This window comes from Manacus candei, unplaced genomic scaffold (assembly GCF_025592945.1).
Source record: "Manacus candei isolate 608988 ecotype Guabito, Panama unplaced genomic scaffold, ASM2559294v1 h1tg000014l, whole genome shotgun sequence".
Taxonomy (NCBI): Eukaryota; Metazoa; Chordata; class Aves; order Passeriformes; family Pipridae; genus Manacus; species Manacus candei.
Genome location: NW_026138062.1, coordinates 63,578,312 through 63,603,543, shown reverse-complemented (window position 1 = coordinate 63,603,543; position 25,232 = coordinate 63,578,312). Strand labels below are relative to the sequence as shown.

General features: G+C 40.0%; 1 protein-coding gene across 17 annotated transcripts in view; it reads right to left on the bottom strand.

Moving 5' to 3' along the window:
• The window catches only part of BBX (BBX high mobility group box domain containing), a 141,064-nt gene that overhangs the window by 30,873 nt on the left and 84,959 nt on the right, over nucleotides 1-25,232 (bottom strand). For 16 of the 17 annotated variants that reach the window (XM_051780977.1, XM_051780978.1, XM_051780974.1 and 13 more), the window contains 5 exons: nucleotides 21,654-21,852; nucleotides 15,990-16,057; nucleotides 9,573-9,653; nucleotides 7,248-7,328; nucleotides 1,684-1,764 (listed from right to left, as the gene is read on the bottom strand). In XM_051780977.1, the coding sequence (XP_051636937.1) occupies nucleotides 1,684-1,764; nucleotides 7,248-7,328; nucleotides 9,573-9,653; nucleotides 15,990-16,057; nucleotides 21,654-21,852 (510 nt within the window). The remainder of the gene's footprint in view (nucleotides 1-1,683; nucleotides 1,765-7,247; nucleotides 7,329-9,572; nucleotides 9,654-15,989; nucleotides 16,058-21,653; nucleotides 21,853-25,232) is intronic. The other variant, XM_051780964.1, reaches the window with a different exon arrangement.

Sequence of the window (25,232 nt, the reverse complement as noted above, 5' to 3'; positions counted from 1 at the left end):
GAAAACTTAAGCTGAATGTCTCAGATTTTATTTATCCAATTATAATCCAACATTAGAGATCCCCAAAACTGGGGGGAAAAAAAAGAAAAAAAAGAAGAAACAAATCAATAGCACTAATGTCCTACAAGAGCTAGAGACAAGGAGGATGTGCTTAGCACATCTGCCATGCTTTTCTCTGTTTGAATCAGAGCCTTTAACATTCATTTTGTGTATTAAATTAGGCTTGCAAGAATCCATCTGAGCAATCACTGAGAGATTACACAAACCTGTCCAACATACACACGTCATGCTGCCAGACTTAGCTTCACTTTTTCTGCCACCTGCAGTACAAACTGTGCACTCCCGCGGACAAGCACCTGTCCCTCCCCTAAATTAGGGCTTCACAGTCACATCGCAACTTCTCATGCTGATTTCCAAAAATCAGACTGCACTCAGCAAAAGCCTTACTCCAGAACAGCACTACTCATAGCCTGCTGCTGTCTTGTAAGGGGATACCTCAAAAACCTCTGGTGTCCCTGACTAAATATTATCTGCCCTTCTGCTGTCCCAGGGCTCCACCAGCCAAACACCCTTATGGATCACTGATTACAGTTAGGTGTAATCACCCTTGCACAGTCACTGCTGACAACACAGCACATATTCACAAACTATACTACTGCCAGGGACTGCCTGCACGGTAAGGCAGGTTTTCTTCCACTCATTTAAGTTCCTATAAAGTCAGATAGTTGCATTACTATCCATGGAACAAAGCGTGAAATACTTTTATTTCAGTGCTTCCAATATCTGCCTTTTTTTTTTCCTGAGAGGGAAGCAAGGATATAGGGCTGGATATCCTTCCTCACTAGCAAGGATATAGGGCTGGATGTCACTAGACAGAATCCAGAAAACCATTTTCCTCACTGAAATAGGATGTGGTTTTGAAATACAAAAAAAAACAACAGAAAACAAGCAAAAAAAAAAGTGTACAAATAACTTGCTACCATATTCCCTTTTTTAACTGGAATACAACATGTATCTTCATCTTTCAAACATCATGAAGAATAGCATTTGCACATCAAGCCTCAAAGGGTTTTGAGTGAATCATCCGTATCAAAGAGGAGACCTCTACAAGGTCATATTTAAGACTCACAGGGAATTTCTAGGACTTTTGGGAAACCTGATCCAGCATTCTTCATTACCACTGACAGCTGCCAATTTCAGAACTTAATATATTGCATCAACTTCCAGTTCTTCATACAGATTTCTGACGACCTCGAAGTCTACTTTGCTTTTCCTATTCTCAGTCCCTGATTAAGCAACGCACCTTTCAATCCTTATAACCGAAGCTTTACTTTTTTAATCCTGGTATCCAACTCCTCATTAAAAAGAATGCTGTTATCTCTTGTCTTTGCTATTTTCCTGTGCACTGTTTTTACTGTAGTTATAAAGCTAATTTTTCTAAAAGGAAGTGTAACTTTTTCTGTGCTGTCTCCAAGAAACTATGCACATTGTACATAAAGGTGTATGAAAAACCCCTAGGTCCCTGGGGCCATTGCCACCCTAATTCTCCTGCTATTTTATTATTTACTGATCTATGTTTCTGGAAATACCAAATTTGATTCTAGAGCAAACCTTACACATAGTTTTTTTTGGGGAAAAGATACACACATCTTCCCATAGTGATGCTACCGGGTATCACTTTACCTCTGCCAACTGGAAGAGTGCCGACTTCCCACAGTGCTTTACTGGCTCAGGACTTGGCAACTGGGAAGTATTTGATGAGATCTAGGTTACAAATGAACAGAAGAGAAAATATTTCAGTGGCACACAGGAAAGACAGTAAGGAAGGGAGAAAAAGAATGAAAAATTAAGGGGTTAGTTAAATCAGTCACTTTTACATCCTTCTGGCAAAAGGCCCTACTTCAGATAGACAATCCCATCCAAGAAACACTTAACAGGTATTTAGAAGACAGTGCAATACAAGCAAAACCAGCATTTCTTCCTTAGATTAGGCTAATGGATACTCAATCTATGTTTGTACTGTCCACAGCTAATATTCTATCTGCTGTGAGTTTTATGTGTGTTTTATGTGACTAAGTGAACAAGATATACCTGCCACTTGAAAACATGAACTGTGGTGGTCAAGGTTAAATTAAATTCTCCTGGAAGGTCTGGGCAGTATTTCCCATTTAGTCAGACATAGAAGAGGACCATCTGTCCTCACAGGCACTGCTTGTTTCACTTTCTTTAGTTAGAAAAAGGAAATAAGATCTTATGTCTGGAGATCAAATCTAGCCTTCCAAATAGCTGTTGGTGTACCACCACCAGCCCTGAGTAAATAACTACTGCCACACTTCAGGTAATTGCTTTTACAGCCAGATTTCTTCAGACATGCTTCCAAGTGCAGCACTGTAAGTTCACCAATGCAAGAATTAACAATTATTTATCAGATTTGACCTTTTTTTGGCATGGCATTACATGGTAGTATTTGACCTGGAAGCCTTGAAAAGCCTTGGGGCAAGATCTCCAGTGTGTCCATGGGATCTGCCTCATCACAAAAATCACACTCAGCATCATGACTGGGAAAATAGTGACAGGACAAGGGGCAATGGTTTTGAACTGAAACAGGACAGTTGATGTTAGGAAGAAATTCTTTTCTCAGAGGGTGGTGAGGCATTGGAACAGGTTGTCCTGAGAGGCTGTGGATGCCCCATCCCTGTAAGTATTCAGGGCCAGGTTGGATGGGGCCCTGAGCAACGTGGTCTAGTGGAAGGTGTCCCTACCCATGGCAAGGGGTGGAATGAGATGGGCTTTAAGGACCCTTCCAACACGAACAATTCTGTGGTTCTATGATCTTTCAGATGCAAAATTATCAGCTTCGACTTTCTCCTTATATTTATTTCTTTCTTTTAAACTAGATTATTTGAAGAATTTACCTTTCAATTGTCAAAGAGATTTTTTTACACTCCCCACTCATCCCCCTCCACAAAATCCAGGACATTCATTTCACTTCAAGTTATTTAAAATACAGTGAATAATACCCAAATGTGCACTAATAATAATTTTTAATATTAAACTAAAATAATTCAACATTCTAGTTTTGTTTTGAAACTGTTCAGTGAACCTGCTCAGGTCCCCACTGAACTAAGTGGTCTTGTACACTGCACTTTGCAGGAAGAAGGTCTCAACTTTTTAATCTTTCTACCATAACAAATTCTCATATCTTTATGATTTTTTCAGCACAATATGAATGGCAGAAAAGGGACAGAATAGCACCCACACACTGAAGTATAGCCTGAGAACATACAGGCATATCTTGCCTCCTGATGCACAAACTGAGGACAGAGCAAGAAAATTTTATCAAGACAACAGGTGCTCCTAACAAAATGTGAGATCCTTGTAGTACTAATAGAGAGTAAGCCAAAAACTCACTTTGGCGCAAAAAAAAAAAATAAAAATTTCAGAGTTAAGAAAACAAACTGCAAGTGACATAACTGTGTAAGTCATTCTGCTGAAGTTGCTGGCCAAACATCAGAAGGAAGAGGATGGCTGATCAATCAGCTCTCAGTGAGATTACAGATCCCACTCCCTGTCTTAACAACATCTTCCAGCTTTAATTAGAATAATCAGAACCTGCAGTACTACAACCACAAACAGCCCCTTGTTATGTAGAGATTTAAGTTGGGGGATCATTAGAATCAAGTTACTATCTTTTATTACAATGCAGGTATAATTTTAGCTACTATATTATATTTCACCTTGAATAAGAAACATGTGCCATGGCACCACAATTTTATTTCCCTCCTAGAATAGGCACTGCACTTCAATACAAACATTTAACAATTTCAGCATATGGGCAAACAGCAAATACATTCATTTTTATCTGGGAAGATTACAGCTATCCCTATGGGAAAACCGGAAGAGAAGACACGGATTAATTCTTACACTCACCATTTCAAGGCATTTTGACCAAAAGTTTTGGATTCAAATCTTCTGTTTAGCACAGAAATAAACAGAAGAAACTGCCTGCAAGCCTTCTCAAAGTGAGTATGTGAGAATGCAGAAGGGACAAAATCATCCCCAAGCATGCATTTTTTCTTAAATGATAAATAAGCTGCTGGACTAGCAAAAACAAATCCACCTTGTTGCATATCGCATGTGATTATTATTTTTTTTATTAAATCACCTAGAGAAAAACTTAAGAAAAGCTGCTGAAAGCAAAGAGTTTTGGGGGTTTGGATTAATTTTGTTTTTAAGATGGCTGAACTAGTAATTTTTCTGCTTCCACTCCTGGAAGCCTTTTCTTTGTTTAATAACAGATGAGAGTTCAGCTAAGTAAATCCAAGAGGTACTCTTGTTTCCTCTCAATGAAGCAATCGTCACCATCTGTTCACGTTTGCCAAACACATACAGTAAGACCAAGAGAGCAAGGGGTCCCATCTGCTCTGCTTCCCTCACATGGCAAGGAGGATGACAGCGACCAGCCCATGTGAGCAGCTTGCAAAGAGCCACCACGCTAAGGAACACAGCTCACTGCTCAGCAATCACTGGCCTATATAATGGCTTTCCATAAAGGTACAAATGAGAAGGACAATAGTAGGGCCAAGTATTTGCAAGATCAGAGCAGCATGAGAAAGCTGGAAGTGTAACTTGGCAACGCTCCAAACTTCAAAAAAACTCTTACGAGGATGTCACATCACCTTTAAAGACCTCCAAGGCACTTGCCTGCACACCCGCAAGACCCAACAAAGTCTTGCTCCCAGGATTTTCATCATCTGTAGTGGCAAGTCACTGGGCAGGCCTCATTAGCCATATCCTCAACAGCTTTAATTGACAACTATAGCACTTGGGACAGACAACCAGATGAAAGACTAAGGCTGTAAAGACAAAAAGAATCCCACCTACTCTACATAAATCGAGTTGTTTCTGAGTGACAGGGGACTTGTACTCTGGGGGTAAAGGTGTCCATTTTAAATGACAAATCTACTCAATGGGATCACTGTCTTCACAAAGAGGCACTCTTACTCACCCATCTGCAAAGGCGGTGAAGAGAAAGGGAACATACGAAGAACACCCAGCCAGAACCAAAACTGAGCTGGGATGGCTGCCAGAAGTCTCCAGGCACATCAGACCACAGCACACTTCTCATTTCTTCACAGGTCTACTTGGCTACTGGTTAAATAACTACTTTCTCTCCCTCTGTTTTTCTTTTGTAGCACTGTACATTGCTGACAGCAGCCCACTGCAAATTGCTTGCCATAATTTAGCTTACTAAATGCAGTAATGCATTCATATAGACAGGACCCAGTAGGAAATGGAACAGTAAGGAACAGGGACTCTTGCCAAACTTGACAAAGACAGCCTGTGCAAATGAAAGTCCTTATATCTGATCAAGCACAAGCAGCTTTAATAGTGGGGGAGAAAGCTTAAAGAGGTTCTGTAATATGCTCAGTACCTTCCCCTGGAACAACCTAAATGAAATCAGGCTGCAAGCTTAGAAAAATGCCATTTCTCAGCTGCTACAGATAAAACATCATGTTCATCACTGCCATTAAGGTTTTACGGAAGGAATAACCATGGCCAACAATGTGGGCTTTTTCTGTTCTCTTTTCTTTTTCAGATTTCTGTCCCTTATTTCTAGCCACAGAACAAACCAAACCCCTCCAAACACATTTAAACACTTTTACAAGAAAAAGAGATTAACTCTGACTCTAAAATCGTCCTCAGCAAATTCTAATAAACTTTCTAAGCACCTCTTCCTCCTAACATTTTATGATTCATATATGCACTCCAATGTGCAAAATGAGCTGGCTCAGCGTAGTGGCATGTAACTCAAAGCACTGCCACATCCATATGACAATTTTCAGGTTCGTTATTTTGTTGTTTGTTCAATCAGAGATTTAAGGTTCTGTGAAATTCTGAAAGTATGGCTAAGGACGTCGCGTAGCCATACTTAGCTAACCACTACAGACGTTTTACATGACAATTTAAGAATGTTGTACTAAATGCAATACATACTCTGTTCAACTCTGCAGATATCCAAAATTGGTGTTTAATTAAAATGTAAGATGGCTAGTATTTTTAAAACTAAGTTAGCAGATTCATTTGTGCAATATTTTGCAATAAAATTAACAAGAAATGTTCTCCAGTATATATCTTTTAACTTGGTTTAAAAGGCTGGTTTCAGCACATATCTTTACCCTGCTCAATTCCACTAATAATTTTCTCAAAAGATTCCAAATTGACTTTTAACTTTCAAAAAAAAAGGTGATACGTATGAAAACACCTTCATGATTAGAGATATTAACTCTATTGTATCTTTTGCTGTGGTGTTTGTAGTCAGGTATTTTATGGCACCCGAATCAGTAAATTGTTTCTTCTTCATTGGGCCTCCTAAGAAAAACACCAAGGCTCATTCTAGCTAAGCTAAAAACACACAGTGCACATTAGCTTAACATTTCACTGAAAGAAGCCTGTTGTATGTAGTCAAATCTCTGTAAATACACAGAATAACAAACAGGGTATCTTTTAATCCCATGATGCTCCTCTGCAATAGTGCCAGCTCCAATCCCAAACTTTTCAGAGACACACTGAATATACCTGTACCATAATGGATTCTGCAAGAAGTACCAGACTCCCCCAAATGGGCAAGAAGAGTATATGTGTGGAAACTCAATTCACAGAGAAACATTCAATACATGGGCAAAGAAATTCTTAAAAGCAATGTTTAATGAACTCCAAATCTTCAATATGTGGAGGAAGGTGGATAGGTTATATACTTATGGGTAATTTATAGGTTTGATAAGTCACTACCTAATGATGCTGTTAAATATCCTTGTAGCTGTTGTGATAAGCTTCCTTTGACCTGCAAGGATTCTTCAAATGATCCTGCCTCTAGGGTAGCTGCTATTTTGCACTGCTGCAGCCTCTTCCACAGGCAGTGCTTAGTGTAATTTCAGAATGTCTTTTAATTATTGTTTTCCTAGATGTAAATTAAAAGGCCATTTGGAAAACATGTCTGCAGTGATCCTTTGGTATGGAAAACTAAGTAATGTTCACAAGCCCAGTATCTCTCATATATGCTCCAGCTGGTACAACTGGCCAACATCTTGTCCATTCTGCCCAGGATTTTCTTAACACAATGGTGAAGAAGACAAACATCTACTGATGAGAATCCCTTGTAAGACAGGGTGCTTAGCCATTCAGTGACAACTCTTACCAGTTCCTTGCTTCCTCCCATCCTCCCCCACCGTATTCAGCCATTATACCTCAGCAAACTGAAACAATGTGGACTCCTCCGTTTGTTTTACTGTCCCCGGGACTCCAGGTTGTGATGTGTTTGAAGAGATCTGTCAGGAAAACAATTATGCTTGCATTACCTAACTCCTCAGTTTCAGTATCAAACTTCAACATATTAAATTTCTGATCCATCACACACGAAGACTCCTGGTATCCAAGAGCAAGTAAACGACCCCCAGCACACCCATACAACAATCTGCTTTCCAGGAGGCAGGTAAATAGGTGAATTACCATCTGTGAAATGGTAATCTTAAATTATTTTTCAGAAGGAAAGCCTTTCCTAGGATCAACAAAACAGGCTTTTTTGAAAGGCTTTTATTTGCTGGCTGATATGTCAAAGGAGGGTTAGCAACAAAAACTTAACACTATATTGTATTTCACAGTTCAGTGAAAGACTTGAGACTGCAGAATAGTGGTGATGACAGAGCACAGATTGCTACTTTGCACAGAAGGTAAGTGTGGACAAGGACACAATGTGTGCAGGTATTTTGAGATACCAGATCTATCCCAGACACTAAGGTAACTGCATTTCATGCTGCTTAACTTGTGCCAATTAGTTTTATTGCCAATGACACCTCTGATTAATGTTAGGCCTTGGCACAAGTACTAATTATTTTGCCATTGACACACACGCCTGCAATGCACTTGTTAGGTGCACCCTCACTACAGGCTGTTTAACATCCTAGAAAAGTAGGACCAGGTAATATGCATTGCTAATTCCTGATAATCAGTAAGGTACTTCTAAATCACAAGAGCTTGTTTCCGGGCACCCAGTGAAATTTTTCTTCAATGGGCAAAGAAAAGGGCTTGTGACCACTGGCTTAGCAAGAGCTTATCTGGCAGCACACAACACAATTCCTGCCTACTACCACATGGATCTGGCACTTCCCTGCTTCAGCACTGTAAAATGAACTGAAACAATTAGGCAAGCTGGTATTTGTCTTATTTGTCTTACTCTTTAAAAAATTCAGCAGTGAAATTCAAGAAACAGACCATTATCAAGATGTACTATACAATGTATGGCATTGCTCTACTGACAGTGTAAGTGTACAAAAGCATCTCAGAAATACTGGAAGATGGATGTTGAGTCATTACCATAGAAGTGTCATAAGTGACACTGGAATTAATCAATTCTAAGAAGCTTCTAAGTATTGCTTTTTATTGCTGGCACACCAGGCCTTTCCTCTTCTTAACAAGAAAAGCCAGCAGGCTGTTTAAGAGCCTAATTACAGGTTATTTACTTAACTCTGGCCATTACCTTTAATCAGTAATAAAGGATCAGTGCTCCAATTTATTTCTAATAAATTTTGAAAGCCTCAGATCTTAAATTGGGACTCAAGTTCTTGTGCGTTAATGTTAAAACAAACAAACAAAATTATCATATTTTCTGTGTGTTAGGATTGCAATGTATCTGGTCCATAAGTGATGGTATTTAGGGAGGAGTATGAAGGAGCACATATAAATGAATATTAAAGATAAGGGAGTCAGATTCACAGCTGGTGTGGATAGAGATAATAAAAAGAAGCCCCAGCTATGACAAAATTTCTTTCCGTATGCAGTTAAACACCACCCAGTGTCCTGTACAATCACTATTTATGCAGGTAAATATTTCTATGTCATTTGACTATTTCAAAACTTGGAATGATACAAAAAGTGATGTTTGCAGATGGCCAGGATTCCTTGCAACCTTATTTTTGTTGTGTTTATACCACTGAAACTCACTAACACTCAGCTGAAGCAGTGTACACTTTAAAGAAAAAAAAAACCACCACCACACCGCAGTTGCACTTCTAGCAGTAAGTGGAATAGGTTGACAAAAACATTATACATTGCAAAGTTAAAGCATCGTTGCATAGAGCTATTTGGTGGTTACAGAATAGAAGAAAATTTTGGAAATTCCAGAACTACAGAAGCTGATGACTAAAGCCACCACAGTAGATCAGAAACATAATGTAACATCCAAATACACATCTTAAAACTTTAGTTAATAAGGTTCTAGTTTAAAACTAAGTGCAGGAATGACATATCTCTAAATTAGAGCTTAGCCCACAGCTCCATCATTGCACTAGGGTTTCCACTACGCTCCTAAACACACCCTCCGCACTCAAGTCTGACCTACCTATCTATGATAGGTCTGACCTACCTATAAATGATTCAATAGCATAAATCCAAAAAGAAGAAACAAATAAAAGCACAAATTTTATTCAAAGAATTTTGATTTTTCTTTCAGCTGAACATCAAATGCTTCCTAAAAGGAAACACTTGGGAAGAAAACCCTTTTTAAAGAAACTCACCTCTGCAAACTGAAACAATGATGACTTCTGACAGGCTTCTGTAGAATTAGTTGCATCAGACTGGCAGGTACTGGAGGAAACCTGAAACAAGGGGTGTGCAGAGTAAGACCTCAACAGTGTTTCTTTCAAGCTAAGAACAACAGTGAGCAAAATAAAATAGAGCATTTAAGAGAAAATGGACAAGCTAATGTTTCACAGTCCTGGAAAGATTAAATCATATTTATAGATGAAAATATAGTTTAGCACTCATTTTAATGCATTTGAAAATCATCTAAGAAGAAAGACTACAAAAAATACCAGTTTTTTTCTTTTATCATTCTGAACTTGTCAGAATAGTTTTATTGAACAGAATACTAAACGGATTATATTGGGCTACACACTCAACTATCTTGTACTGGTGATGCTATCAACACTGCTATATCTGTAGTTGGTGCTATCATTCTGAATAAGAAGATTATCTAGAAGGTAAAAAATGTTTTGAAGACACTCAGAGTTGCTAAGTGATGGAAATACTTATTAGAAAAATAATTCCAAATCTTGACAGCATGAAAGTAAGTAGATAAGAGGAGCCCAAGCCTAAAATTGCTAAAATAATGTACCTAAACATCCATTTTAGGGGTGCTTTTGAGAAGCAGTGCAAGAAAGAGTCATAACACCTGAAATCAAAATACCAAAAACTGACTGTTCAAAACCAAAAGCCTTATTTGAATTAACACTGAGCTCAGCCATACTATCCTTATTAGCTAGAAATGTTTTAATCAAGCCTCCTTCTGTAAAGGATCTCTATCAAATATGATATATTCATTAAGTATCACATTTGAGTGTGAAAGATGTACATATGTAACTCCTAGGAGCATAAAGTACCTTTAATATAAAACAAAGTGTGTAACATGGCTTTTAAGAAACAGAAGAAAAGGAAGGAGGCTTTGTAAGATTTCAGGAAAAGTTACAGAATGGAAATTTTTTTCCCTAACAATTTTTACTTTTTCCACAAAACTTCAGTTTATTTAAAACACTGCAATGCAAATGTGGGAGGTTTTTTCTCTTATTTATTACCGAAACAAGTATACCAGTAGCTTTTACTGGTGAATGCAAACCAGATATAGCTACCAACTGCACCTTTTGCTGGTAAGCACGTAGCACCACAGAAAATGCAGACCTACATAACGTGCTGTTTGCACTGCTGCTGTTTGTCTGAGATGCTTAAGCACTGCGATAGCACCAGTGGTATTCTGTTTCAGGAATCTGCTACCCACGCTCCCTTGAAAACACTAAATCTGAGTGTAGTGACCCACAGGATGAGGGGAACTATACCAACACGACAATTTGCTTGCTTGTTTCTTCCCTGCCACAAAACCAAGCAGCACCAGTTACTCCTATGATCTATATTTCCATTATATTTATCAAGCACTGAGAAGGATGTTTTATCAGTATACTGTGGAGTATACCAGCCCAAAGGGTTACAAAGAATGTATCTTTAATGCCTGTCTTTTGCTTTTTCAATGTTTCACTGATGTAATGTTTGTTACTGATTTTTCTCATGTTTCTGTAGGATCTGTTTAAAATGTCTGTGCCTCAGCAGTGGTCAGGATTGTTCTGGGAAAGCATCTTGCTGCTGTTGAGTGACCCATCTCTGCAGGTCTGAGACTCTGCAGTGGTGTGAAATATGTAAGGTTGCTGCCTGCATGTCTAAGCACTCATTTGGTTATTTTAGGCCACTTCACTGGCGGGATTCTCCCAGGAATAACCAAATTTGGGGTTGGTTCCCCATTATAACTTAACTTTTCTGCCTTATGTAGCTTAGCTTGCAGGGTCTACTGAAGCAGTTTGTTCATAAGTGGAGCCTTTCCAATGCACCACACAAAAGGGCACTACTTTGCTTAGGAGAAGCCACGTGAAAACTCCCAGCTCCTAAGGTGGGCACTGCAGGGCCACCCGTTCCTGAACTCTTCTCAGCTGTCCATACAGACACTGTGGCTCCACAGCTCCCTCTGCCTATCCAGGGCCATGTCCACCGGAACATGTCAATACATGCCTGAGATGGCACAGCACAAACCAGCTCTGGGCTAGGAGCCATTGACCCACGGACCCCAGGAGCACCGTGCTGGAGCGGAGATGCCCTCCCAAGGGAGACTATCCCGGCTCAGCCCCTGCAACACTAGGGTTGTAAGACATTCCCTCCCTGGGCAGGGGCAGGGGCAGGGGGAAAACTGCCTCCTCTCGTGCTGGGGATAGGCACAGCTTGTTCACTCTCTGGTACAGGAACCACTTACTATGGAAGATGTGAAGCCCAGTTTTCTAGAGATTTGTGTGTAAAGGACAGATTGCTGGTGCACAGTAACTCAGAGGAGATTTTATAGTTGGAACCACTACACTTTTCCTATCACTTCCTCTTATTCTTTAAAAAGTTAATGCTGTTGCATTTGCTTGACAGAGAACTAATTTGAGCTTGTTTCTTCTACTCTGCTGCTCCACAAACACTCTTGACTTGTGGGAAACTTATTATCTCCAGGACTTCTAACCTTTGCCAGGCTGAACCTGATCAAAGCATTAAAATAATTACCAGAGGGAAAAGATGCACAGATAGTGCCATTTGGTATGTCTCATTTCCTGCCGTAATAAAATGTTCTCAACATCTCATTGCTTCTCCTCTTTCTTCCTCCCAGCTTTCCCTCAAGCTGCACTGAAAGATTTTTCACTTCTGATTTACACCTTGTGCAGACCTGGTATCACGTGCAAGATAACCTTTTGTTTAAAAAAGAAGGAAACCACAAGAATAACACCTCTGTGGCCTTCCTTTCCCTCCAGGGTACCGTAACCTGCTCTAAAATGATCACACCAAACAAAGGCGGAGGACAGACCCTAGGACAGCCCCTGGCTCACCTGCCACTGCCTGATGTGAAGCTTTAATGCTGTCCCGATGTGGGACAGGAGTCTGCTGCTGGGCAGTGGAAAGCCTGGAAACTGGTAGAAGAGACAGGTTTTGGACCACACTATGAATTTTGGGATTTCTGGGCAGTAACCTACAGAGAGGCCACTAGGTGCTGCTGTAAGGCAAGGAAAGGGCCCGACGGACCAGTAAGGGAGATGTGCAGGGAGGCAAAGGGGCAAGCAAGGAGCGCTGCTCACCCAGCTTCGGCAGTCCTGCTAATAACCTGCGGTGAGGATCAGGCTCTGCCTGGCACAACAACAGCAGCTGGAGCAGACCCGTCTTTGCTCAAGTGTTCAACAAAACACACTCATACACACACCACAGTCTTGTGACCCAAAACCTAGGCGGAAACTCCCTGCATATCCAAATCCTTTGTCTACTTGCCCTAAAGGTCTGTAGCTTCTCTTGCTTATCTGCTTGGTAACTCCAGCTGCTGCCTGGAAATCAATTATATGCCAACACCGAATTCTGTTAGTAAAAGAAAAGCTCTCTAGTCTACTGAAAAAAATAACAAAAATAGGAACACACCGAGAGATGGCGACTGAAGCCTCAAAACAATTCTGTAAATATCACTGTTGTGCCTCTTCCCATCCTCCTGCTGGCAGGTCATTTTGTTACCTGACATCTGGGCTTCTGACAACCCGGAGATTAAACACCTGACTTGAAAAACCCCTATACATCCATTTAGCATAATCCTGACAGAACATCAGCAGGTGCTGAAAATGTTTACATGGGATTAATAGACAAGTGCAGTGTCCTTCATCTTCTCCCAGGTTCTGAGCAAAACTATGCCAGTGCTGCCCTCCTCTCCACTAACAACTTTTAAGATGACAATGGTATTTAAGGCGTATGTTACAAGGTCACCCAAGCCTGCATAATCACACATATGCACAGCAGTCACACTGCATTTTGACAGGTAATCTTCTGCTGGCAGACTTCCAGTTTAAGAACCATATATATGCATGTGTATCTTAAATGTATACACAGACTTTAATGATAATGAAACCTACGTGATATAATTCAGAGCACTCTTTTAAAAATGACAGTGTCCATCCTTTTATTTTTTTTTAAATAGAAATGCAGGGGTTTAGATGTACAACATGTATTTATATACTTACGTGCAGATAACAACAATACATATATTCTCCATGGTTAACCAGCTTCTGAAACTCTGCACTAACCATATCTCAGCAGTCACCTCAGTATACCAAATTCTCTGCCATGTCGATACCAACTCTAAAGCAATACAACTGACCCCTCTCCACTGAAGAGCAAAGCAGCTCATCAACTCCACGATGAATTCTTGAGCTTCTTTCTGAGCCTGTCAAACCACGTCCTAGCATGTTCTGCTAACCTCCCAAACGCTGGTTGGAGTGTAAACCCATAAGCATGGAAATCCAACCACAGATTCTCATAAAGACAGGCAAAGATGAACATCTTACGCCTCCTCTGTCCACATGCCCGACAGTGGGAAGACAGAAGAGCTGTTCAGTTATTCAAGTCTAAATAGGTTTAGCATCATTACTGTATTTCAGAAACATGGGCCTAAGAAATATTTGCTCTGTATCTAATCATCGCTGAAACACAATGGAAAGCAAAATGGAAGACACATCAGGGTTGCCACGCAAAAGAAACTGAGAAAGTTTCCCAGCACATGGAAACACAGCTGGAGACTTAATTCCCGTTAACACGTGGGTAGGAGGACTGAACTTCGTTCATTTGGGTCCCTTTGAGAATACCAATCACCCAGATTGTTCTGGAGGATGTATTTTACAAAGTGGACCCTCAAAAAGGATTGGAGATGTGCAGTTTACTGGGAAAGTGCTCTGTGGCTTACCTGCTTCTCAGAGAGGGTAGTACAATTAAAACAGTATAATTGATTAGTATGGGCTAATTTATGGTCCACTGTGATTCTAAGTACAGCCAAGAAGTCCCTCAACTAGTTTTGTTCAGGCTGTATTTATGACAATAATTTTGCTCCCCACTTTTGGGGAAAGCAGATTACACAGTTTGCTTCTTTGATGTGGAGAGCCAGGTTTCAAAAGAAGACTACAGGCCCAGAAGAGCACAGCAGAGTATAGCTTACACATAAAGTGAATATTACATCACAAGTCATATTGCACACTCCTATCAGAAAAAATGAGGTTTATGTAGGCACATGGGAAACGTCTTTTGCTCAAAAAAAAAAATAGTCCTGATTAAAAAAATATCCATGTACTAAAACAATTGCACGGCATTCTCTCTGATTTGTCTCTAAATCTACATGTAGATTTTATTCCTTCACTGCCACGAAGTCATATTACTTGAGGTTATTATATAAAATGAAAAAAACTCAGCTCATGAAGACCTTTCTTAATGGAACTTAGTATCTGTGACTACACTATACCTTCCCTTACATTGCAACATAACAGCATAGTAGAAACAGTTTTTATGCTCCAAACTGAGAGATTACAAGTTTGAAAAGTACAGGACAGAATCATTTTAGAACAAGGTAATACATTTCTTTTCACTTCTTTGCCAACCTGACACTAGTGTTTCTGCAGCACGGAAGGCCAGCAGCCACACCTGCACAAAAACCTCCATGGCTCAAACTGCTGTGCAAAGCATTGAGGAGTCTTGGTGGTAGAGGAACAACCCATCTCAAACACACTACACATTTTCCATTTGGGGGTATCACGTGTAGATAAGTTAACTATTGCTTTTCCTCCCAATAACAACAACAACAACAAAAAAGAAACCTTCCTCACTTCCACTGCTCTTTCCAGGCTAGAGATTCATGGCAGTGACTACCTATTTTACCCAACATACAAGCTGCGTTTTGAACAATTTCCAAAGCTGGCCTCAAAAATAGATCATATTACTAATCAATATAAAGAAAGACCAGAGGTCTCTGCACTACTGGAGATATGCAGGCACACTTATTTACTAGACCCCTCTGTAAAAATATAAAAAAAGTTTATGATGGTAACTGAACTACAAACTTCTTTTTAGATATAAAGACTTAGTGAATAGGAGTAGACTGCAACACTTTGATTACCTCCTAGCACTTGCATGGTTTCAGAATGCCTATACAATGACATTGACTGTATGGAAGTTATTAGGTACTTATTTTGTTGTTAGTGCCAAGGTTGCAGTTGTGTGAGGCATTACAAAAGCATATAAAATCCTTGCCTACAAAAGCTTGCAAACCACCCGTTTGTTAACACAGTCACAGTATTTCAAGCCTTCTACCTCTGGCAATATTCTTTCATAGGGTAGACTTGACTGGTGTGATCAAATATTCAGTCAGCAGAGTTAATATAGAACTGACACAAAAACTGGACTCAACTTCTACATTCACAGTTGGGATACAAGATTCACACTTCAGTCCCACCTGAGGTTACCTGAGATGTGTCCTAAATTTCATTCCCCACTGTCAAATATTCCTGTTATGAGGCCTCTTTAAACTGAGGTCTCGTGGTAAGGGAGAGAAGAAAGTTCCTTACCTCTTGTGCAGTAAGTGCATGTTCCCCTGCTAGAAGCAGCATACTTAGGCCTCCCATTTGTGTAGGATCTGTTAAAAGAGTAAAACCAAGTCTTAAGTTGATTCATTTGCTTGTTTAAGAAACCTACCACTTGCAGCATTAAACCCCCAGAAGACTACTTGTCACAGACACTCTAAGCAAGCTGCCATAAAAGGCAGTTCAAGAGAATCACAAATAACCATTTCTGTACCCTCTGGGAAGGCTTTCAAAGCTGTTTGAAGGATTTAATTGGATTTGTGTGCTTAACACCCCATTGCGTGGATTTACAATTTTACTGCCAAAGGTTTTATGTACTACAGAGATGAATATCTTTAAAACAGCAACTGTAATGATCTCATACATAAATATACACAAAGATGCACATGTTTATAACTCAGTGGATGCTCCTACCAAGGGATTGGTTCCTTCTTTAGCCACCAAACAAATTAAAAGATGGAACAAAACAACATGATCAAGCTCAGAAGCAAAATTTTTATTTTCATTTGTCTTTAATTTAGAGCTGCATTTAGTGGCGAAAAGTGCCAGCCTGACAGCTCTGAAGCATGAAGCGCTTGATCCTCTGTGCCAGAACAGCACAGGCACTGGCCAGGCAAGCTGCCTGCCTACTTGTTGCTCTGCCAATACAATATATAATTGAGGCAAGTAAAATGGAGATATAAATGTTCTTCTTCAAGTATTTGATAATGACAGCTCCTCGCCTCCAGCCTTCCTGCACTTCAGGAGCTCAGAAAATGACAACAAGTGAAAGCAATAAACACTGGCACTGCATTAGCCATGGAGTGGCTTTTCCACTCAGAACAGTGGTTGCTCTTCATCACTATGAAGACTAACTGTCTGATTTTCAGGGAATGCCTTGGAAGAAATGTTGGGGCCTGATTTAACAGTGTCATGTAGAGAGAGGGAGACAGACTGTGGCCCAAATATCTCATACAACAGCCACAACATGAGAGAAACAGAAGCATTATCCTTGCTGTATTGCTGAAACATCAACTTCAGAATGATTAAACACACCAAAGCTAAGGAAATTTCCTCATGTTTCACTAAGCATGTTTTCCAATATCCTTTTACTAAACTATACAAAAACTCTCTCTACAACAATAAATTACATGTAGCTGGGGCCATTCCCTGGAATGGAGGCCAAATGGCACACTTACCTTTGTCCACTTAGTTCCATTTTGGTATGTAAAATTTGGATGCAAAATAGCTGCAACTGAAATGCCCACTGGGAAATCCCCTGGCCCCTTCTCACTCAGGAGTGAGGCCAAGGAATTCGTTGATCTTTTCAGCTGACATGGGCCAAACTGCTACCTGTAAACCCCCAAACAATCTAGTGCTACAGATGATCAAGGTTCAGTTCATGGGAATACTCATTGGTGCTATTTAATTCAATACCACAGATACTGCCAAAAATTCTCTGGCAGATAGCATCTCACACTGACACTCACAAGGTAAGTTTTTTCACATGGTAAGTTCTTTCAATAATCTCTTAGAAGGGCATTAAATAGAAGCAGATGAAAACAATGTGAATAAACCAGGCTCATTCACTATCTCAAGGAGGAGAAGAGTGGCTTATCATTATCTTTAAAATGCATCCTAAATAGCATCTGGCTTCATACCCAATATTCAACTAGAATTATGTTTTTCCTTCACCATAATAAACAGGTAGAAGGCATGTGGGGTTTTTCATATTTTTAAGGAGTTTTTATTTTTAAATAAAAATGGAAAAAAACCGATTAAGCTTCTATGAAGACACAAGAAATTATTGAAAGTGTAGAATCTAGTAACAAGAAGTGGTTGAAGAAACGGAGACAAAAACTGGGAAAGGCCAGCAAGTACCTAAGTAGAATTTGTAAGTGAAGTTATCCTGTCAGCATAGTACTTTATGCCAACAGAAACCATTCAGTCCTTCAAACCAGAGGACATCAGGGCAGTAAAGAAGTGACAAGTGAACATGTATCTTGAAAAATAATGCCTGAGCAGGCCGTTAATTTGGAGGAAGGAGAGATCAGAAGAGATCTCCAGGCCCATCATAAACTTATAGAGCTGCATATTAAACAGTAAGGGCTTGGCTGTTGCTTTCTACTTTCTTTATTTCCATTGGAAGGCTTTTGCAGAATCCAAATCTTCTAAGTATTAAGGGCTTTCTTCTAGTTTTGAGCTTAAATATACTCAGGGCTAGGCAGTACATATTTTTTCTGATGCCTGCATCTTTAAGATTAATAACTGTTCTCCTAAATGGTATCTCCCTTTTCGGCATTTACAGGAATCGCCCTACTCTTCTTCCACCTGCCTTCCTAGTCTAAATAACTCAAGATCTCCTGATATCATCAAGCACATCCATCTCCAATGGTTCCAGCAATCCCTTAGCACTCTCTTATGCCCACACTGTACTGATGACTCCCAGCTGCTCTTTTACGCTTCATTTTAGTTATCCGTGGGTCTTTTTCCCCCTCCTCAGTTTTGGCCAACTGGAGAACACTCAGTTCATGGCTGTAAAATTCTTGCCCCTCTTCTAAATATCTTCTTGGTGGTCTTGGCTTTCTGCCTTTCAAATAAGTAGCTTATCATAAGAGGACAAAGAAAGAAGTGTTTTTTTTCCTGAAGTAAGCAAATACTTAAACTGTTTATTTAAATATAAAAATTAAGAGGAAGGAAAAAATGACAGCTAAGTGGAAAGTGAAAGTTTAATTTGATGCTTAAACAACTTGAACACTTATGCTGCAGCTGTAGCAGAGGGCTGGTGCTTAGATGTCTGGTCGTGATAAAAACAAAAATCCTTCCACTAAGGTTTCAAATTACAAAATAACTTCACCTAAGGGAAGACAAAATGTAATGTGCAAACACTGCCATATGTTTATAGTGCCTTCTCAGCACACCAATGTTTCTCTTCTGGCACTAAGAACTTAGTAGTATGAAGAGTTAATTTCAAGGGGTATTTTGGAGTAATTTACAGTTAGATCAACAGTACTGAGAAAACAGCACACACATTTGACTTGCAGAATGGGAGGTGATTCGTGACTTTCTCAACAGCTTTTAATACTGATGAAACTTAAAACCACCACACTATTTGGGAATGACATACTTTGTTAGTACTGGGCTGGTTAGAGACTCAGCAGGCTAACTTGTTCATCTTCGCCACTTTTCAGTCAGAGAAAGAAAGAACTGAGGAAGAACTAAGCAGAAAGAAGGCCAGCAGGTACCAGCTCCAGCTAACTTCTACCTGGGTAAAGCATAATTAAGCTTCTTTCCAGAAAAACAAAAATAGTGTTTCTATAGGGATACAGCCTACTCTAGGAAGGGTCTTTTTTCCACCGTTTGCCTCATTAAAAAACATTTTGGCTCAGATAGTTTTCTTCTGATGCAAAAATGTGAAAAGTACTGGGAATCTTGCACATTTTTACGGCAAAGCTGTTGCAAACAACAGTTGCCTTTGCCCTACACCCTACAACAGATCACAGGTGAGCCATGTCATGAGGAAAGCATGCTCAACTACAACTTCCAGGCCAGATCATCAAGGACACTGATTTGTTGGTCTGCAGGTCAGAAGCCAAATGCTAGTGCCACACCTCAGCTTCTTGACCTAAAGGTAGGTGAACAAAAGACACTTAAATGTGGGGTGATTATTCCTTTAATGACAAAAAGTAAAGGAGAGGCACAGCCTGTGTGGGACTTGAAAAAAAAAAAAAAGAAAGATCTTACTACCTATATATTACATTTCCCAAAATTAAATGTAATATGTAAAAAGACAGGATTAGCAAATAAAACGGATTTCCTGGCATGACTCTGGAATCATATAAACTTTGTCCTAAGGAAGTTATCTGCCTTGAAGATACAAGGCAGTCAGTGGCATGTCAAAGGTAAAAGTGTTTCTGAGGTGGTTCAGCTACATTTCAGTTCATCAGCTAGTAAACAACTTGGATTTTAAAAGAGATTGTACTGGATAGCAGAGTTAGAGTTGAATTGAACTATCATGTGAAGTCAAGAAGAGAAGAGCACAATAAATATATTTAGCATGAACTGGTATACAGCTGACAAAGCAGTAATCCATTTGGCATGGCACACTTCTCATGATGTGGATGCTGCTAAGATGTCTGTCAGAACCTGTCATTATCTTATGAGCTATTGTTATACTCAAGAAATTGTCAGCCTTCACTGGCGTGAGGACTGAACCAAGATCCCTATGAATTACTATGCTCATTGACTCAGTCTGCAGAAAAAAATAAAAATAAAGACTATCACATGTAGCACAAAAGGCCCTTCTTCAGAAATGAATGGCTCTATAGATAAAACAGTGGATTAGATTAGTTTCTACTTAATTCTCAATTTCTCTGTCCTTTGCTCTGACAGGTATTGCTTCAAGATGTCTGTACTCAAAAACTCTACATTAGGATAGCCCAGCAGGAGCTGTAGGGGATGGATGAGAGGTAGGTCAAGACCTATTACTTGTTCTTTGCATTAAGTTAATAAATATTTAAGGAGCATAGAAGTGATTCCTCTAATAGCAAAAGCAGAATGGGATGAAGGGGCTTGCGAATTTTGGAACTGGTCTCCCATATATCAGAACTACACAGCACGAAAAACTGTATTTGATTACATTTCACAGCTCCTTAACAGCCAGAAGGAATTTCATTATGGAAATTTTCATACCACTATACTAAGGTATACATGCCTTTTATCCTTACACTTGTTCCACAAAACCATTTTCCACTCTCCAGCTCAAAATCTCTCTAAGCAGAAAAGTCCTATCTGCCACACACATGTCATAACCTAGGTAGGATATGACAAAGTTTTTAATTTTATAAATACTGATGTATCTGAAACTTTAAATGAGGAAAAAAAAAGGAAAAAAGATGGAAAAAAAAAAGCTGGAGGAAAAAATATTTTCTATCTTGACTGTTAGGTTCTTAAGCTGCCAGTATTTAACAATAATGTCTCTGTATTTCAAGGTCATAATTACAACAGTTCTGCTATTTATGGATATCAGTGAGAGATTATCTGGTTTTTACCAGTTCAGGCACTCCACCTACACTTCTTTACATATTTAGGGTTTTTTCAAATGTTTAAAAGATTAGAATTTGCCCCTCCAAGATATAAATATAATGGGCAAAAGAGTATATTTCAACAAAATTAAATTATGCTTCTCTGGATTTAAATACAAAAAGGTTAGCCCCACTAGTACACTGATTCACAAGAATGTTAACATCTCCAACTTCAGAGACACCCACATATTATTTCTGCAAGCAGCAAATTACTAAAGAGAGTACAACACTCTATGACACATAAACAGAATGCACACAATCAGCGTTTTTCTTTTTGACCAGAGAATGAAAGTCTCTAACAGCAGATACACTGGAATCAAAAATCAATCAAATCTGGACTCCAAATTAGGTATGGATTATGATGTCACATATCTGGACTTGACTCTCGAAAGTACTCACGTACTACAGAAAATCTTAGGAAGTTGTTACAGAGAGGTTTAACTAGAGTTTTGGCAACTTAATTTGGGACATGAAAGTTATTTGCAGTACAGTATCATGTGTAGTAAAGAAAACTGGTATCACAGTTCCATTTCAATGCTGCATCCTCAAACAAAATGAAGATGAGTAATGTGGATGGAAATCTCACCTGCCATCCCAAAGTTAAGCTGTGGCATTTCTTCACTTTTGGTTACTTTCCTTGGGCTCGGTAAGTCTTTTGCAGAATCTGATGCAATGGCCCATAACTTTTTCCTGTTCGTAACACTGGATGTCTGGGTTTTCACAGGTTTGTTGGTTGTGGGGCACCACTTGTACCCTGGGTTTGCTTTCATAAATGCATCCTTGTACTAGAAAAGAAAAGGAAAATTACCAGTCATGACATTATACTATCCACAAGGCAACAGAGTGCACTGCATGTAAGAAGATTTAATACAGTAAATAATCCTTAAATATCTTGATTTTTTAACAGTTTAATCACATGCTTAGAGTCTGACCACCAACTCAATTTGCTAAGAAGAAATATTAAGATATGTAGAGTCATATATAAAAAAGTGGGGTTTCTCCTTCTTCTCCTGAGGGTCCATTACCCAGAGCAGGTTGAAGTTCTGATCCTGCAAACTGCTCCTCAGTGCTTGCATGCTCATGCTATGAGAAACAGATATTTGAATTCTTTAGCAGGTACAATCTTTGTTTGCTTTACAGTTTGAATCAAGTGAAAACATACATTTAGCAACAAATGCAGCATGATGTGTCTCACCTTGCACCCATTCTTCTCTAATAGTTTTGTATTTTAGAATATTTGAGTATATGCTTTCCCAAACCAGGCACCAAAAATAAATCAGAACCAGTATAATCCCATATTCAGTTTCTTGGGATACATCTTCCCAGTGCTTCTTCCAAAATGTGCCATGCTGCATGGCTGCATAAAATAAACTGTGACCATTTAAAACACTCTTTGGCCTTGAGCACCCAGCACACATCTCAGTTGTTTGCTGTGTTCTTGGTATGAGGCAGCAAAACAAAGGAAGCCAGATTACACATGGTGGGTGGGGAAAAAGGCCTGGATCCTACACAGTTTGGGGGGTAGGGGAAAGGACGACGACCTATTTTATTCACAAAATGCAACAGCAACATTTTTCAAGTATCTTGCTGACCAGATTAAAATGAGATTTTTGAATTTTAACAGCAATAGAAAGACTGCATTTCAGTATTTTAAATGTGTTGCTATGCAAGGTGGAGAACTAGCGAATCAGAGGAATATGCCACACATTCCAGCTGCAGACGTTTGCCTAACAACTGATAGGGGTGTTACTGGGGGAGCCTACCCAGTAAGTACCAGTGCCCACTGCAGGGAGAAGGAACCCAGTACCTCCTCAGGACTGGGTAGCTCTCAGTGGCAGCGAATGACCAAAAGAGTGGTTTTATCCTTGGAAGTACACGGCAGGGCAGCTGCAGGAAGTTTGTTCTGTGATTACTCGTTCCCACCCACACAGCTGTCACCAGTCCCAGTTACAGCACAGAGAAGCACCTATGTTTCATGCACATGCGTGCACAGAAACACAGGCAGAGAGGAAAAAAATCCCTTGGGCATCAGATACAGAAACAGCATTGAAAACCCTGTCCTCTGATAGAGCCACTATGGTGTTTTCCCAGATCAATAAACAGTATGCCTTGTGGCAGGATCACCATCGCATGTGCACTGCTTGCTTTCGTTTCCGTCCTAACCTATGAACTGGCACTTGCTACCTCCAGACTGTAGCACAGATAAAAACGTTTCAGTTTACAAGAAACACAGCACTGCATGAACCCGCTGTGTGAAGTCCTGTATTTATAGAAATGGCTATAAATAATAAAGATCTGCAGGGATCACTGACCCACATACACACTGTATTTTCTGAACAGCGCGTATGTATTAAATCTGCAAACTAAGGACTGCGACATCTCTCACCTCGCGCCTTTTCCCTTTCCCTCAGTTTGGTCTGGGAGCTCAGTATACCACAAAAATAGCCTGGTGGAGGGAAGGGAAAGGAAGGGGAGGGTAAGGGAAGAGGAGAAAAGGAAATACACGGCGGCGAAGCAGCTTTGCCGTCTATTGTTAAAGCCACAGCCCGCTCACAAATCATGTTTCCAGCCTGTGGAGTGAAAAGCACAGTTGCTAGCAATGAGGTGCATAAGCTCTTCAGATCAGCAATGCTGCTTTGAGTAACTGAATTATTCTATTGAGTAATTTGACAAGCCGACAGGCTGCCCATCAAATGAGAACCAGAACGCATACCATTTGCGAGACGAGGCTGCAATAAGCTTTTAATCAGTTTTCAACAAGAGCAATTCAAGTGAGCTGGTGTATTAACAGATTTTTTTTTTCCTCTGCAAAGCCAAGAAGTGAACATTAACTGCACTCTCTGAAGGGGAGGGGACAAACTAAGGGAGGACAATTCATTGGAACTGTTCAGTTTCAACACTCGTGATAAAAGAAAAGAAGATTTAAAAAGTCAAACTATGGCAAAGAAGGACTTTTATAAAATGCATACAGGGGCCTGGTCCAAATCTCAGAAAGACTTTCATTATTGATTTTTGTGACTATTAGATCAAGGTTTAAAATGAAGAGATACGTTCTGCTTGCCATGTCATGAGAAAATAACCTTAATGAGCTACACAGTAATAAGAAAATGTCAAAAACAATACTAGAGTTGACTGTTTTCCTCCCTTTGACCAACTGTAAGGTAAACTAACTTAATGCAGCCAGCCTAAGCACACCTCTAAAGTCAATTAAAACAAATCAACCACAACCAAGCCAAACCAAACAAACAAAACCACAGAAAACCCCAACCCAAACAGTAAGCACTTAACCTGGAATGCAAAGACACCTCCTTGGTTCCCACACAAGTAGGAGGGACAGCCCAGCATGGTCCCATCCCAAAATTCCAGGTAAGATAAAATCCAGGATATGTTTGTGGGATTAGTCTGATGCATCATTTCTGTTTTGTGAAAGCCTGAGGAATGTTGTGTTATGCAGTGGGATTGGTGCCACTTCAGAGCTGCGGTTAAAAAATGTGTTGTGCTTTAGTGCAACTCCCCAAGTTGCTTTCATCACCAAATAAAAAAAGATTTGCTTTCTCCAGCTGTAGCAGGAACAGGAGTTCACAAGTGGATTCCAGCTACACCTCAGGGTAGCAGTTAGCACATGCTTAAACTTAAAATGTATGCTTAAATCCCATCAACTGGCTATTAAATGTCACATGAATCCCAGAGATCTAACATAAAAAAAAAAGAATCCCCGGAAAATAGAACATGCCGGTTTTTCACTCCTGGAGGATGCCGGGTTTGCACTACACACATGTCACCCTGTGGACTTCCAGAGTCCAGCCAGCAAGCCAGAACATTCATCCCCTCCCACCCTGAGGCAGCTGCCAAAGCAGTGGCACCTCAAGGCCAGCAAGCTCCCAGCTGGGCTGACTGTACCTACGACATCGCGGGCCAAGGACTCGCAGGTTCAAGTGTTCAACTCAGCCACTGAATGGCAGCAGAAACACAGAATCAACCAACTGGGAAAGACATCTGAGATCACTGAGTCCAACCTGTGACCCAACACCACCATGTCAACGACATCATGGCACTAAGAACCACATCCAGTCTTTCCTTAAACACCTTCAGGGATGGTGACTCCACCACCTCCCTGGGCAGCCCATTTCAATGTCTAATCACATTTATCAGGCTGCTCCCTACA